The 17257-nt window shown below is 34.5% G+C and overlaps 1 protein-coding gene across 2 annotated transcripts in view; it reads right to left on the bottom strand.

Moving 5' to 3' along the window:
• SEMA3E (semaphorin 3E) overlaps positions 1–17257 on the bottom strand; it is a 244158-nt gene that overhangs the window by 10355 nt on the left and 216546 nt on the right. For both annotated transcript variants that reach the window (XM_045827770.1, XM_045827771.1), the window contains exons 13-16: positions 16369–16410; positions 14571–14737; positions 8190–8257; positions 6531–6670 (exon numbers count right to left, since the gene is read on the bottom strand). In XM_045827770.1, coding sequence (XP_045683726.1) covers positions 6531–6670; positions 8190–8257; positions 14571–14737; positions 16369–16410 — 417 coding nt within the window. The remainder of the gene's footprint in view (positions 1–6530; positions 6671–8189; positions 8258–14570; positions 14738–16368; positions 16411–17257) is intronic.

Below are 17257 nucleotides of genomic sequence, written 5' to 3'. Positions count from 1 at the left end.
CTATGCAGGCTTGAAGGGACTGGCAAGAGGTATTCAAAGTAATGAAAAGCAAGGACCTACAAACTAGATTACTTTATCCAGCAAAATTGTCATTTAAAATTGAAGGGCAGATAAAATGCTTCCCAGACTAGGTAAAGCTAAAGGAGTTCACCATCACCAAGCCATTATTACATGAAATGTTAAAGAGACTTATTTAAGAATAAGAATAAGATAAAAATTATGAAGATTAAAATGGCAACAAATTCACAACTATTAGCAATTGAATCTAAAAAAAATAAATCAAGCAAACAACAAGAACAGGAACAAAAGCATAGATATGGAGATCATTTGGAGGGTTATCAGCTAGGGGGTGGAACAAGGAGAATGGGGGAAAAGGGGTAGGGATTAAGAAGCATAAATTGGTGGGTACAAAATGGACAGGGAGGTGTTAAGAATAGTATAGGAAAAGTGAAGCCAAATATATGCACTACCTATGGATATGGACAAAGGGGATGTGAGGTATTACTGAAGGGTAAGTGGGTACTCAGCACAGGGGGGTAAAGGGGAAAAATTGGGACAACTGTAATAGCATAATCAATAAAAATATATTTATAAATAAAGAAGTAAAGAAATCAACATACAACAAGTGCTGGCGAGGATGTGGAGAAAGGGGAACCCTTTTGCACTGTTGGTGGGAATGCAGACTGGTGCAGCCACTGTGGAAAGCAGTACGGAGGTACCTTAATGTTAAAAATGGAACTGCCTTATAACCCAGCAATTCTACTTCTGGAAATTTATCTGAAGAAACCAGAAACACTAATTCAAAAGAATATATGCACTCCTATGTTCACTGCAGCATTATTTACAATTGCCAAGATTTGGAACCAGCCCAAGTGCCCATCAGTAGATGAGTAGATAAAAAAATTATGGTACACTTACACAATGGAATAATTGCCCATAGAAAAAGAAAATTTACACTTTGCAATAGCATGGATGGGCCTGAGGGACATTATGCTAAGTGAAATAGGCAAGGCAGAGAAGGACAAATACTATATGATTTCACTCATATGTGTAATCTAATAAACAGAACTAACAAGCAAAATAGAGACAGACTCAAAGATAAAGAGCTGGCTGACAGCTCTGGGGGTGTGTGGGTTGAGGGTATAGAGAAGGTGGAGGGATCATGTTAAAAAAGAGAAAGGAGTCATGGACATGGACAACAGTGTGGTGACTGCAGGGGGCAAAGGAAGGTGAGTGGAGGTGGAAGAGGGTATAAGGGAAATAAATGGTAATAGGAAAAACAATAACAAATAAATATATAAGAATGAAAAACAATAACAGAACAAGGTAAAAATATAAATTAAAATTTAGCCAATCTTGGGGTGGTGAATGTGTTAACACAAAAGAGGAGATAGAACCCCAAAGGAAAAGAGTTGATAGCACTGATTGAATAAAAATGGAAAATTTCTATAAACTTAAAGTAACTTTTAAAAGACATCAACAGACCAGGTAAAATATTTGCAATATATATGACACAAAAAGAGAAACTAGTATTAGTATGCACACCCCTTTTATAATCAATAAGAAAACTATTAACACTCCATGAGAACAGGGGTAAAACACAAAATCACAATTTAAAAAATAAAAATAAAAAAGACCCATAAATAAGAACTCATGTTCAGCTTCTCTAGAAAGCAAATAAACAAAAATTAGATCACAATATTTTTAACCACCAAATTGGCAAACATTTAAAAATGATAACATCCAGGATTGGTTACAGAGGATGCAAACAGGTACCCTCATTCATTGTTGAGGTATGTGTAAATTGCTACAGTTTTTGGTGAGAAAAAAACAAACTAGTTCAGTCCATCAAACTGACATCTGGGAAATTCTCCTAGGAAACTATTTGTAGATGTGCACAAAATGCACAGAGAAATAAACTGCAATATAGTTTGTAAGAGTCAATGGCTTCAATCAATGTAACTCCCCAAAAAGATTTGTTAAATTCTTTATTGTGCATCCACATGATGGAGTATCTCATATGCATAAAATAGTTTTAAATACTATTTATTGACTTTGGTAAATATTATCACTATAGTAGATGAAAAAGATCATTTAAATTTGTGTAATATGATTCCAACTTTGTAAAAAGAAATTTAAACACATACACCTACATATTGTACTGCCACCCAGAGATGGTCATCTCCCAACCATCTTTGAATCATGTTGTTCTACCACTAATCACACAAACACCCAAACAAGGAACATGTGATTCATTTTTATTGCTTCTTTTTTATTTCAAATATCAAATGCACTCAATTAAAATGTCTTTTCCATTCTAGCTACCACTGTTGAGTTTTCATCAAAAATCTTTCAGTTGACTATTTTGAAATACCCTCTTAAATAGTACAGTCTTGACATCCTGTTTATTTACCTTATGCTCCCCCCCCCACACACTATAATCTTAATACAATTACCAAAGTGATTATTTTAAAGCCAAATTTTGATCATGCCATGGCTTTGGTGAAAACTACCCAAGGGTTTTCTATTTAATTTAGAGCAAACACTAAGGTCACTTTACAAAGGTTCACAAATGCCTACTTGAGGTACCCCTTGACTCAGAGTTTACTAGTGTCCTTAGAGCTCATTCTCCTCCAGCCACACTGCTCTTTGCCCTGATGTTCTTTGAATACATCGGGTACACCCCTACCTCCAGGGCCTTTGTACCTCTGTTCCCCTAAACTTCCCCAACACTGTCACAAGACCTATTACCTCCCCTCTTTCAAGACTTTTTCTAAATATCACTTTGTTGATAAGCTTCTTGGTAAAACCTTCCATGACCATTTTTCTCCTTATGATCATCTGATTCATTAAACATAATTATTATATAATGGTATTGTTGTTGGTTGTCATTGTTATTGTCATCCTCATCTTCTCTGTTCTCCAGAATACAAGTTCTATGAAAGCAGAGTAGGTGCTCTATGATAGATGCCCAATAAATAAGTTTCAGATGAAGGAATAAAGCCAATGAATAAATAAACCCAAGAAAAATAGAGGTAGAGTGCTCTGAGTTTTATGCCTACATAGACTCAAATGACAGAACACACTTGTTTTGATGTAGAATTATCCAACCAACAGGCATAGAAGTCTGAAAAGAAATTTGAGATCGGAAATACACCGATGCACATATTATATGATAATGACTGCTAGTATTAACACTTAGAACATGAACTGTTTAAATTAATGGCAAGTTCTCAGACATCTAAACATAAGAGTACTGCCTCTGCACCAAGGCTACCGCAGTACATGCCATTACATTCTGATGAAAAAAATATCTATAACTGTATGTATATCTGTATGTCTCAAGATGATATTAGGAGCATTTTCCAAAAATCAATTTCCAGGACTTCTGCTGTGAACAGTTTTCTACTTGCCCCATGTCCCACAGCATCCAAAACTATATTAAGAATTATGACTTCAGAAGGTTGTGTAATTTAGTAGAAAGAACATAGGGACCTGCATTTGAATCTGCTTTACTAGCTGTGAGTAATCAGGAAAGTTCTATATCTCAATTACCTTATCTATAAATAAAATTTTAGAATAAAATGGCACATTTTACAAAATGCAATAGCAAATTCCTAGTTACTTAGACAATAACTAAATGTGAAATAGATCAGCTTTGGAGAAAGGAGTACCTGGTCCAAATCTTGGGTCTGTTTTGATTATAAGTTATGGTTCTTTTAGTTTTATAGTCTATGCTTTGTTTTGAGCCTATGTTTATGAGCTTTGTTGATTTGTTTTATGAGTTATGGTCCCTTGAGTTTCTGCATCTGTAAGATGAGGATTATCATGTCTAACGTGCAGTTGTGAGAACTAAGAATAATAAGGTAGGGAGGGCACCTACCATGATTCCTTTATTCAGTAGATGTACATTAAAAAACAGCCCCATCTATCAAGTCATTTCTGTTAAGTCTTTCCCTCAGGATATCTCAGTAACTGATACATATCAAGCCAAAGGAAGTGCCCCGTTATGAAGTGCTTATACAGTAGGCTTTCAATAAATATTTATGCAATTAATAAAAAGTATACAGATTATGTTTCATATATTGTGTTTAAGGAAGCAGGAGACTAAAGTTCATATGCAAGAGAATTGTACTAATGTAGTTTAGAAATTAGATAACTGTATTGCTAGATGCTACCTGAAGCATTTCTAAAGATTTATTTAAACAAAAATACTATATGCCAAATATGTGATTTCTGTGTAACTTCAGAGGGTTGAGATTGGATTTGTAGACAGATACTCCAATTTCAAAAACTTCAGTTCAATAAAAGGCAAGTGCACATATGACAATCAATTTTTTACAAACTCTGTGGTCTGACTGCAAATAAATGACTTCATATGGCTTGCAGTGTCCTTGATGACCCTGATGGCCACAGACAGGGGCACTCACCCACAGAGCATTTCCATATAAGGAAAGGACTGGGCTAGGTGACTGAAACACCCTTCACCATGGTCAAGATCTGATAAATAATTATCTTAGCTGCCTCATAGTAACTATAATAAGTGCAAAATTGTTTTTAAATAAAATTCTGACCTTTATAAAAACTCTAAAAAATACTCAAACAGACTTTTAAAGCTTTAAAAGGCACATAGGCAAAGTTATTTTGGTTGTGTATATGGCATATGTATTCAGCTTCTGTTGAAGTTAACAAATTTGTTTTGTTTTATTTTAGATACACACACACATATTGCTATGTCTATAGAAATTAAGTGCTCTCTTAATTTCTTATGACAAAACTTTCAATGAAAAGAGTACACTCAAAATTTTAAATATCAGTAAATACATCAGTCAGGGATATTTAAATGTAGCTTAAAATAGGGACTAAAATTTGGGTAAAGGAGAAGCAATTATATCAACAATGTGAGAAAGAAGCTTAAAAGTGAACACTGGGATAGATGCAGCATGTCAAAATTCTTTGGTAAAGATTTCCAAACAAGACCGTTTATGCTGAGTTCCAAATTAGAACCAGAACAATCCAACTGAGAAAACTACTGATGAAAGAATTACTTTGTCTTCTGAAGTCATTGAGCTGGAGGAGGTCCTCTCTTGCCAAGTGAGTTTTGATGGAATTTAAAAAACAGCCTCATTTCTGATTTGTGGAATGGAAAATATATTAGTGCTAAATCAACAATTTATTTCAGTAAAATATACTATAACATTTTAGAAATGTGTTTATTCTCATGACATTATAAAATTTAGGTGACTTCTCTTTTCCTGATTGCCTTTTTACATGATTTCTAATAGCCTTTGTTAAGCTGAGGTGCCTTACTCTCCAGAAGCTATTCCAGAAACCTGGGATTTATAAATTTAATCATCTTTCAGAGTGTGCTGTATAATTTTGGACGAAAATCATGCTGGATTTATAGTTTCACAATAGGCTGGGGGCAAAAGCATGAAAAGTCCATGTGCTCTATATTTAGAATCAATAATCAGGCTTCCAATGACGAATGTTTAGTCTCCAGTGCCAGAATGAGGTGGAAGCACGTCATGCACTCACTCTCTCCGTTATGTCCTTATTAGCCCTTGTGTCCTAAGGCAGGTCTCTAGACTTTCTTTCCTCTATTCAACTCGAAAACTTCTCCTTACCAAGGGCAATTATAGACCATTAATATAAGCAGATTTTCTTCTACTTTCTATTTTCATGGTTTCACTTTTGTGAAAATTGAGTTCAAAGCCTACATCAGCATCAACGAAGCTTTATCTGCTTTCCCTGAATGCTTCATGCCCCTGGCCTCTTCCTCTATGCCACCAACTCCCTAGACTCACATTTTTTATCCAGTGTCTGCCTCCAGACTATTTCTCTATGTGTGTTTTAAAGCCTGCCTATCCGTCTGTCTATAAAAGTTGCCTGATTTGTTCTTCTTTCATTATTTAAATGATTAGAGAAATATATTCCCCACCACTAAACCTGCTTTGGGAAATCTAAGAGCTAATGCCTTTCTCTTGTTCCCTTGGACAACAGTGGACCCCCTGTGTCAGTCTCCTACATGATTTAACAACAGTATCACATAGGGTTTAATATCGCTGCTATTGTTATTGTTTTAATCTGATTATCCATATGTCTTATATACACAGGTTAATGATGTTTCACTTTGCTATTTTTCTGGAAAGCTGCCTTGGGCAGTATAATTTAAGACTATCATTTGACAATATGATGCTATAATCATGAAGTTATAAGTACCTCCTGAATAAAAATCCAGTTTCTAGGATCTAAAATATATATATACGTACACACACACATATATATACAAACATATGTATATATAATTTACTTATATTATATATATAAGTATAGATGTATATAAAAATCTTTGGGTCTATGTATTTAAAATCTTTATATGTATATAAATCACACATAATAAACCTACCTTTTAATGGCATGTATAGTACAAAACTGTACATTTTTAAGCACCCAAATAAATAATCATCTGTTCACTAATTGCACACTATATGAAGGACACCATGGTGTGATTGCACAGTTTGAGTTACCTCCTCTTTTCTTGTGTCATGTCCTTTCTGTACAAACCAGATGACTTTTGCTTGCAAGGAGCGTGGCGTGCATTCCAGCAGCGTGCTGTTGTTCTCTACGCCATATACCAGCTGCTCTTCAGTCATGTCCAAAACATCCCCTACAATGTGAATGTTAACATCAGCCTTAAGACTTTGATTTTGGTAGATACTATTTCAGAAGATTATTTATTCAGATTTTTGCCGCAAAGTGGTAACTTTCATTACTTATTGCTAATTTTGATGAAAGTTCATTTAAAGAAGTTTTTTTATTTTAGATTTATGGCATACCAAAATCTGAACATTAAAAAGACACAGCAGGCTATGGGGTGGGGCAGAAGGAAGTAACTGGGAGTTTGGTTTCAAAAAAGAATACAATCAGGACAGTAAAAGGATGCATCAGTGTTAAATTAGTCATCAGTGTGAAATTTATGTGAAATCAGTGGCAAGTACTTATCAAAATAAACAAGGGAAGGTGAGCACCAAATGTTCAAGCAAGGAATATGACTAAAGTCATGGTTAAAACAAAAACAGAAAGCAGATGTCGAGTTATATGGCAATCCATAAACACAGGTGTGAGTGATATGTTGATAATGGATTGCACTTATCCAAGTACTGGGCTCCTGCAATAAGAAAAGAGCATGAAATTGAACTAAGGATTTCGTGAACCAGAGCTTCTTGATTATAAACTGTATCTTGGATCAGAAAAGCTCTCACTGAACTTGAGCCCAAATTTGCATACAAGCAAGTATACCTAACTTCAATGGGGAATAAAAACAAGTGGATTTATTTTTTATTGTTTTAACCAAGGTTAAATTCAATAATTTGACAGCAGGATTTTTTTCCCTATGCTTGTGCCCTCCTTTACAATGGACTCCTAAATTTCCCTAATATTACTATCCTGCCTTTCTCTGGCTAATATTCTCAGAGGCTTATGTCCCGCACCAAATCCTGAGTCAGTCCACAGTCTAACAAACTACTACTGCACCACAATTTCTGGAACTGGGTGTAAACATCGCTGGTCTCCCAGTCATGATGCCCCTTTCTTCTGTTACATCCTGGTGAAACTGGTGACATGAAGCACAACATTCACCAACCACCATCACTGGTGTAGAGAGCCACAGCACTGTTCCTACCTATCCTGTTCCTCAGGAGCCCACATCTGCACAACCAACCAGCTCTCAGCTTATTCTATGCCAAGTGAAAGGGTCAAAGTTTTTCACTTTATTCTATACCCAATTTAATAGGTAACAACATGAGTGAGATCACTCTTGATAAAAATTCATGTTATATAACAAGATAGTGATATTCCTAATGTTGAGGTAAAAAGATAAGTCTCATAAGTCACTGTGGCATCAACCACCTAAAATATGCAGATTGCTGTTCTAGGATTCCCCTAGTTTTGAAAACTAACAGTGAAGGTTGATGTTAGAATATAAAACTTAATTTCCTAAGTAACTTAAAATTATATGTCAAATCCACAACATTTTAACCATGTGGTAGAAAAAAAATAATACTTTCAGTAGCACTGTACTTGCATATATCAACCACAAAGAAAACAAGGACCCTTTTAAGAAGTTCACAGTTTCTCTTCAATGTACACTCTAAGTAACCCATCACAGTCAATTTTCTATGGATTACCAACAAATTGCTGTCCAAAGCATTGCTGAGCTGCATTTCCATGCCGAACGTCTTGTCTGCGGAACCGCCTGAAAGAAAGTAAATGCATTTAGGAGATGATCAGATTTCAATTTTCCAGACTTTAAAATATAGCCAACTGCATTAAAAATTCAAGTAGTATTCTGTTACTGAAAAAAATTGATCAGTCATACAAAACAAGGATAAAATCCAAATTTCATTGCTTTCAATATTTCTACTGAACAATATATTATTCATTGGATAAAATCCTTCTAAAACTGTTCTTTAAATGTTTACATAAGTTTGAATACTGGATCTGAAACAATAATTTAAGAACGTTCTCTTTCATTTCATTTAAAATTTAGTTCAATAAGAAACCTGATTTGAAATGGGAGTCTTGGGTAGTAAAGCCTGTGTGCAGAGGAAGAGTGGAATTTGAGGCAAAAATACATAAAACTCCTATATAAAGAAGTACATGTAAAAAATGTGTTTGAATCCAAATATTTTTCTATAGCTATTGTGAACAATTAGTACAAACACAGTTGCTAATCAAAAAGATAAACTAATAACATATTTAACTTCCTTTATTTGGATATCTTATGTAGAAATCATATGCTTCTATTTAATGTGGTGGTGTGTTACATATTTTTAACAGGATATCCTGCAAGGCTCTTTATTAAAATCAGGATCACTTCTAGTACATTTTCATATTTTACAGATTGTTTAGATATATAGTTGAAAAAAGCCAATTTTATTAAAAAGGATTTCCTAATTATATATCTTGTTTTAAAATTGTAAGCAGCTTTCTGAGGAAATAAACAATGGAAATTATCATTACTGATACTGGAATTTTAAAATAAAAATCTTTCACATATTAACTCAGATTAGAGATAAAAACAGAAGTATTATATAAAGCAGAAAATACCACTTGCTTCTCTAAATCATGGCATTTCTTCAAGATCGTGGGGAAAGCAGAAGGCAAAGCAGAAGTTTCACCATAAAGTGAGATGGGGAAGTTTCCTAAACGATGATGAGAAGCTTCGACCATATGCAATGATAGTGTTTGGACAAGAGAACCAGATTCAAATCCCAACACCCCCATTCACATGCTATGTGATCTTAGACATATTTCTCCCATTTCCTGGTTCTGAGTGTCCTCTTTTGTAGGACAAAATTAGTCTGACACCTAAAATCTATACCAGTTTCAATATTTTTCATTCTAGATTCCCTTCAATGCTTCAACATACTGATAATGGAACACTGTTTCAAGAGATGGAGTTCATTCTCCCATGTGAGTTTAGGTTTTAGTTAAAAACTCAAATCTTTTTTTTTAAAGAATTACATATTGGGTTTTTTTAAAGATTTTATTTATTTATTTATTTTTAGAGAGGGAAGGGAGGAAGAAAGAGAGAGAGAAACATCAATGTGCGGTTGCTGGGGGTCATGGCCTGCAACCCAGGCATGTACCCTGACTGGGAATCAAACCTGCGACACTTTGGTTCACAGCCAGCACTCAATCCACTGAGCTACGCCAGCCAGGCCTATAAAAACTCAATTCTTAATAATTATTTAAGTATTTCCTTATACTGAAAGCTAGGGCAGATGAACACTTTCAATCAATTCTAGGATTATGACCTATGTTTAAAAGCATGTTTTTTTAAATAACTACTATTATTTAGAAAACTTTACCCAAAGACCTGAGATTTTACAAAGTTAAAATTAAGTCTACCACATAGATCATTCTGTTGAGCTGAACTGAAAATAGAAGTTGACAAATGAGTAAAAAGCAAAAGTAAAAAGTTGTATGGTCTCATTAATTTATACTAACATGTATAGTGATAATACAACTGGTGGCAGCTCTAGATGAGATTTAAACTGCTTTTGCTAAACCTTCACTGCACTGAGTAATTTTTTGGTATTGGGAATCCAAAGTGTTTTGAGCAATGAGGAATAATAGAACGGGGATAAATTACTGAAATGGGAGATAGTTTCCACTTTGCAGAAATGATGTTGTGTTATGTGTATTATACAAGTGATACGAGAATAAAGGGAACTACATCTAGATAATTCTAGATAAGTAATGTGAATAATAACCATGCAAAAATCTGTTTAAAATTACTGGAAACAGACTTCCAGCAAAGAAGGAGGCATAGGTAGATACGCTTTGCTTCCTCACAAACCAAAAGAACAACAACAAATAAAAAAAACACAAAAAACAAAAAACCAGAACTGCCAGAAAATTGAGCTGTATGGAAGTCTGAGTACCAAGGAGTTAAAGAAGAAACATTCACCTAGACCAGTAGGAGGAGCAGAGATGAGCAGCTAGGGTGGAGAAGGACGTGCAGCAAGGCAGTGGCTGGCAGGCTGGGTGTCCCACATTCACATGCTGATAAACTGGAAGGAAGGACTGAGGAGTAAGACACACTGTCAGACCGTGCAAAATAGAGGAAGAAGTGAAGGCTATGCAAAGTGAAATAAAGAAAAATATACAGGGAACAACAGTAAAGGGAAGGAAATTGGGGCTCAAATCAATAATTTGGAATAGAAGGAAGAAATTAACATTCAACCAGAACAGAATGAAAGAATAAGAATTCCAAACAATGAGGAGAGGCTTAGGAACTTCTGGGACAACTTTAAATGTTCCAACATCTGAATCATAGGGGTGCCAGAAGGAGAAGACGAACAGCAAGAAATTCAAAACTTATTTGAAAAAATAATGAAGGAGAACTTCCCCAATCTGGCAAAGGAAATAGACTTCCAGGAAGTCCAGGAAGCTCAGAGAGTTCCAAAGAAATTGAACTCAAGGAGGAACATACCACAGCACATCATAATTACATTACCAAATATTAAAGATAAGGAGAGAATCTTAAAAGCAGCAAGAGAAAAGGAGACAGTTACCTACAAAGAAATTCCCATAAGGCCATCAGCTGATTTCTCAAGAGAAACTATGCAGGCTAGAAGGGGTTGTCAAGAAGTATTCAAAGTAATGAAAAGCAAGGACCTACAAACTAGAGTACTCTATCCAGCAAAACCGTCATTTAGAATGGAAGGGCAGATAAAGTGCTTCCCAGATAAGGTCAAGTTAAAGGAGTTCATCATTACCAAGCTCTTATTTTATGAAATGTTAAAGAAACTTATCTGAGAAAAAGAAGATCAAACCTAAGAGTAGTAAAATGACAAGGAACTCACAAGTATCAATGACTGAACCTAAAAAAGAAAAATAAAAAACAAACTAAGCAAATAACTAGAATGGGAACAGACTCACAGAAATGGAGATCACATGGAGGGTTAGCAGCAAGGAGGGGGTGGGGGAAGGATGGGGGAAAAGATACAAGAAATAAGAAGCATAATTGGTAGGTACAAAATAGACAGGGAGAGCTTAAGAATAGTATAGGGAATGGAGAAGCCAAAGAACTTATATGTATGACCCATGGACATGAACAAAGGGGGCAGAATTCTTGTGGGAGGCAGGTACAGGGCAGAGGAAGGATAAAGTGGAGGAAAAAAAATGCCACAACTATAATAGCATAATCAATAAAACCTACTTTAAGAATTAAAAAATAGCCCTGGCTAGTGTGGCTCAGTGGATTGAGTGCCAGGCTGTGAATCCAAGGGTCACAAGTTGGATTCCCAGTCAGAGCACATTGCTGGGTTACAGGCCAAGTCTCCAGTAGGAGGTGCATGAGAGACAACTACACATTGATGTTTTTCTCCCTTTTCTTTTCCCTCCCTTCTCCTCTCTCTAAAAAATTTTTTTTAAATAAAAAATAAAATTACTGGAAACATGCATTTACAGGAAAGAAATCACATCCTCCAAGGCTTCATTCATTTAAAAATGATTTGATGGGGCGGGGGGCAGGAGAGAGAGAGAGAAAGAGAATTAGAGAGAAAGAGAGAGACATTAATTTGCTGATCCACTTATTTACTTATTTATACATTCATTGTTTGCTTCTTGTGTGTGCCCTGAAGGGAGATTGAATCTGCAGTCTTGGCTCTCTACTCCAATCAGCTGAGCTACCCATCCAGTGACTGTTCATTTTATACTTTCCTAGGATAGCTGTCCTTTATTTCAGCATTTAAAAAGGAATGTAAATGCTCAGGAGTTTCAGAAAGGTTACCCAAATTTGCCTTTTATTCTTAAGGTTGTCTAGTTTTTCTTATATCTCTTGCCTCTTAGAAACTTTTTTAAGAGAATGCTGGAAATAGACAAGTTACAAGAGCAAGGAGAAGGAAAAAGACCTAACTGTATAAATTATAGTGTATTTTGGAAGACTATTTTAAACAAGTGTTTTTGATTGTGAATTAATGATTTTCCTCTGTTGTCTTATTTTCACTCTCTGAACAGAAAAGTATTTATTTTAATGATCAGTTTTTAATTTGTACTGGTAGTCGTGTCTGAAGCAAAATGATCTGCTATAAAAGCAAACTATTTTCCCTTCATGTATTGGAACTTACCCAAAACGTCCTCCTCCAGGGGTGAGTGATGGTTAAAAGAATCTGATACCACTGAAAGATCTCCCTTACATGTCACCGAACTGAACTAATTCATTCATGAGCAGGGCTCCTGACTCCAGCGTTTCACACCTTCCTGTCTATGTGTTTGCCCATTCACTTAACTTTTGCTAAATAACTCTTTTTGTCCACCCGTTTTTAAATGTATTATCAAGATTTTGATTGTACATGCATACAAGATGAACCATATAGCAAGAAATACTTAGCAATGGAAACTGCTCAGTTAAAATTCATCATTACTATTAAATGCCTAATAAAAACCGTGCTATTTACAAGTATTTGATGCAAGGCTTCTAAACATTTTTTTAATTGTTGCTAATAATAATTCCCTAATTAGCTTTCCACCCTCAGCTCTTGATACTTCACTCCTAGCCTATGGAACTACAAACTTTTTCCTGACCATTTTATACCTTTGTACAAACAATTAGTTCCCTTCTACTGGAATTACTTTATATCTCTGTCTTTAAGATTGAGTGCAAAGGTTTGGTTCTTTGGGAATTAAATAATATGTTATGTGTATTTCACTTATTCCAGAATCTCATATCTAGTAAGTACCAAGTAGTGAGCTACATATTTACAATTCCATTCTCTACTTTATATTCTTATTTCCTGTAGACAAGAGGCTGTGATTGTTTTTCTATTACCCTCACATACAATACAGTAACTGCCTTAATGGGTGAATAAGCCATTAAATAGTATATTAAAGTAATAATGGCTACATTCTCTAAGAACCATTTTTGAATATCAATAAGCATTAGTACATAATCAAGTTGCCTAATTCTTTAATACATTTAGTAAATGATTTAGTTCATAAATGTCTTCTGAAAGCATCTTTTTACTCTCTGCTAAGTATATCCTTCCTTTGCTGATTGAAATGTTAATTTAGCTAAGGTAAAATTAACAAAAGTTTTGAATTAGTGACTAAATTTTTTTAATGAGATTCTACTATATATGTGAACCTATAAAAATAACAACTATATTAAATTGAGTTAAATTAAATTTTGAAAAAGTTTTAAAGAAAAGTAACCCAAAGTGAAAGAGAGAATAAATGGTATGAACAAAAATTGCTTTTCAGCAAGGAAATTATATGTAGTTCTCTGTTTTTGCTTTTTATTATCTTTGGTCATTTTATTAAGAAAAACAATTTCTTGTTCTAAATTAAATAAAAATAAAAATATTTCCCTTTTATTTTCTTCCCCCAAATTTCATATGGCTTGAGTGAAAAAATACTCTCATTCTTCAAAATATGTGCTGTACTTCAAGATCTCCTGTTCAAAGAATCATGAGATTTACCTTCTCTAACAAGTGGCAATGACCTTGCTGAACTGTAGACATTAGAGTTTGGAGGTCTTTAAGTACCTTTCATTTGTGTTGAATTAAATCACATGTTTCATTAATTATACAGGTCATGCATTTGCCTAGGAGTTAAAATATTCACTTTCAAAATGAAATAAATGGAGAACAGCTGCTGGAGAGGACCCAGGGCAAATTCAGGACATATTGTAGAATTTATTTATTTTCCTTTTAAGTCTTTGAATTCCTCATGTGAGGTGCCTTGCAATTTCCACTTTTTAAGTTATCTAAACTGGTTTCATGTCTTGCAGCAAAAATTTCAGAAGATGGAAGAGTTGATTCAAACCTGGGTAGCAAAATTAAAATCTGGCAGCATGTTCAGCTCCAGTCTCTATACAATAATTGATGGGAGTTACTTTCAGAAAAAAGTAAGTTTTCAAAGCTTACATTATGCATAAAATATGACTACGATGATTAATTTAAACAAAATAACATGGTTATTTTCATGGAATGGGTACAGAAAAAAAAGTGTTAGCATTTTCCTAAACAAGGGAAATACTCTGTCAAGGACCATCTCACCTTTTTGCATGTGTGCCTGTTGGGTAATACCGGGAACAGGATATGCCATCCCAGGCACAGTAAGGGTCTCGAGCCAGGCAGCAGTCAGCACAGGCGCTTCCATACATGTCACACTGATGGAATCTGACTTGGGCCACGGCAGAAGCAGATCCAATGTACAGCTGTTGCTATAGACATCAAAGAAGAGAGAGGCCACTGGCAGAAACGGACAGATCTCTCACTGAGCTCTTACATTTAGATTTTCACATTTATACACCATTACCTCCTTGAAAATTCACTTAAATGACTGCAGTTCCTCAGGATAGATAATGGAACATTGATATTTAATTTCTCCAAGGTATGAAATACCTTTATAGACTTGGATGCATGAGTAACAAAATTGCTAGGGTAACTTGCCAAGTTCTCAAGTAGTTGACTATTATTTTACTATTTTCTAAGTAGAAACACTCTCTGATCATCTAATATTGTAGGTCTTTTTAAAAGATCAATAGAGATGTTCTGTAGGAGATTAAATAATAAAATAATCTATTTTTACACTTGTAAAATTGTGATATAATTGACAAGCAATGTTACATTAGTTTCAGGTATACTATGTAATGATTCAATATCTTACATGTTGCCAACTGATTGTCACAACAAGTCTAGTCAATGACCCTCATCACACACAGGTACAAAGTCCTTATTCTTGTAATGAAAATTTTTAAGATCTCTCTTAGCAACTTTCAAATATTTGATACAGTATTAACTATAATCACTATGCTGCATATTACATCCCCAGGACTTACATATTTTGTAACTGGGAATTTGTACCTTTTGATTATCTCCACCCATTTTACTTACCCCACCCCAACTCTCTGGCAACCACCAATCTGTTCTCTGTACCTATAAGCTTTTTAAATTTTCACATCTAAGTGAGCCCGTATGGTATTTGTGTCTTTCTCTGACTTATTTTATTTAGCATAAGTCCCTCAAGCACCAACCATGCCATCACAAATGGCAGGTTTCCTTTTTCATGACCAAATCATATTTCATTGTACATAGTATGTATCACGTTTTTTTTTTTAGCCAGTCATCCTTTCATGGGCACTTTAGCTGTTTCCATGTCTTGGCTATTGAAAATAATGCTTCAATGAACAGGGGAGTGCAGATATCTTTTTGAATTAGTGCTTTTATTTTCTTCAGATAAATGCCCAGAAGTGGAATTACTGGAACATATGGTAATTCTATTTTTAAGTTTTTAAAGAACCTCCATACTTTTTCCATAGTAGCTGCACCAATTTACATTCCCACCAAGAGTGTGCATTGACATACTACATGTAGAAGAGTGATGTAGCTATACATGCATAGAATGATATGGAATAAGCTGCAAGATATGCTGTTAAGTAAAAAGGACAAGTGGCAGAACAACCAACATTGTGTGTTCCCATTTGCCTAAACATAAAAGGTTATTTATTAATAAATTTCAGGAATATATGAAACTATTTCTGAGACATTTACACTGGAAACTGGGCCTAGTAAAATGGAATGGAGGTTTGAATTTCACTGCACAAATTTTTTGTGTTACCATTATTTCTACAAAACTATTAGCAAAACAGTATGGAACAATATCATGTAATTGTACATATAAATTGACTCATATATGCCTTTTTAAAAATAAAAAATAAAAATCTATTACATGTGAATCACTATATATTTTTTGTTGGAATAAAACTGTAACCTGTTCAGGTAGAAGCACATGCACTTCCATTCTACCCTTCAACCTGAGCTCACATACAGAACACACAAATACACAACTTACTCTCTTTGAAGAAATTTCCATAGAAATAATAGGAGCTGGATCCTGAAAAATTAAAATGTTTCCTTTTTAGTAAAGAAAATATAAGAACATGCCTTAGTATGGTTATAATCTCCTGAAATCATATTATATGTGAGTGGTTCTATGCCAAGCAATCTACAGCTTCCATTTTAGTAAACTGGTAGGTAAATATAAATATTAAAATATAGCTTTCTATTTAAAAACCTTTTCTAAAAGAGTGGGACAGATATGTAGCTGAGAAAAGTAGTGAATAATTTAAGCAGCTTACTTATTTGTTTTGGAATGTACTTTTTGTATTTGCATTTGAATACTATTCATGCTTTGGAAACTCGGGTATCTTTAAATAAAACAATCAAGTTGGAGTTTTGTTTTTCTTATACAGTAGTTGAACTGTTAAGTAAAACAGTTATTATGTCATCATGTAGGTATTATTGCTATAAAAACCTTGTCATCTTTAATTATTTTAACCCAACCCTAAACAAAGCATTTCTGTTGGAGTTACTGTGGTTAATCACAGTGCACCCAGGATGCTTTGAGCAAGATGAATAACCTCATTGTTTCAGAACTGTTCCAAAGGAAGTGCCTTCTATAGTAGAGCCGGAAGAGTCCATGCATTATTCTTGGGGTGGTGATGCCGACTGCAGTGTCTCTAAGGGACACCACACACTCTGGCCAGTTCTGCAAGTGAAGCAATTGGCCGATGGGATTCACTCTGTGGATGATTTGATTATCCTTAGAATTATTATTTTATGAAAGAGAAAATTTGATTTCCTTTGTCAATGTTTAAAAATAGTTTAAACTACAGAATGCTTCATGATACATGCATGCATTCATTTATTCATTCAGTCAACAATATTTCTTAAGGTTTAAT

The sequence above is a fragment of the Phyllostomus hastatus genome, unplaced genomic scaffold (assembly GCF_019186645.2).
Source record: "Phyllostomus hastatus isolate PE091 unplaced genomic scaffold, TTU_PhHast_1.1 phas_scaffold_78, whole genome shotgun sequence".
Classification (NCBI taxonomy): domain Eukaryota; kingdom Metazoa; phylum Chordata; class Mammalia; order Chiroptera; family Phyllostomidae; genus Phyllostomus; species Phyllostomus hastatus.
Note: the sequence above shows the minus strand (reverse complement) of the source record. Positions and strands in the feature narration are given on the sequence as shown.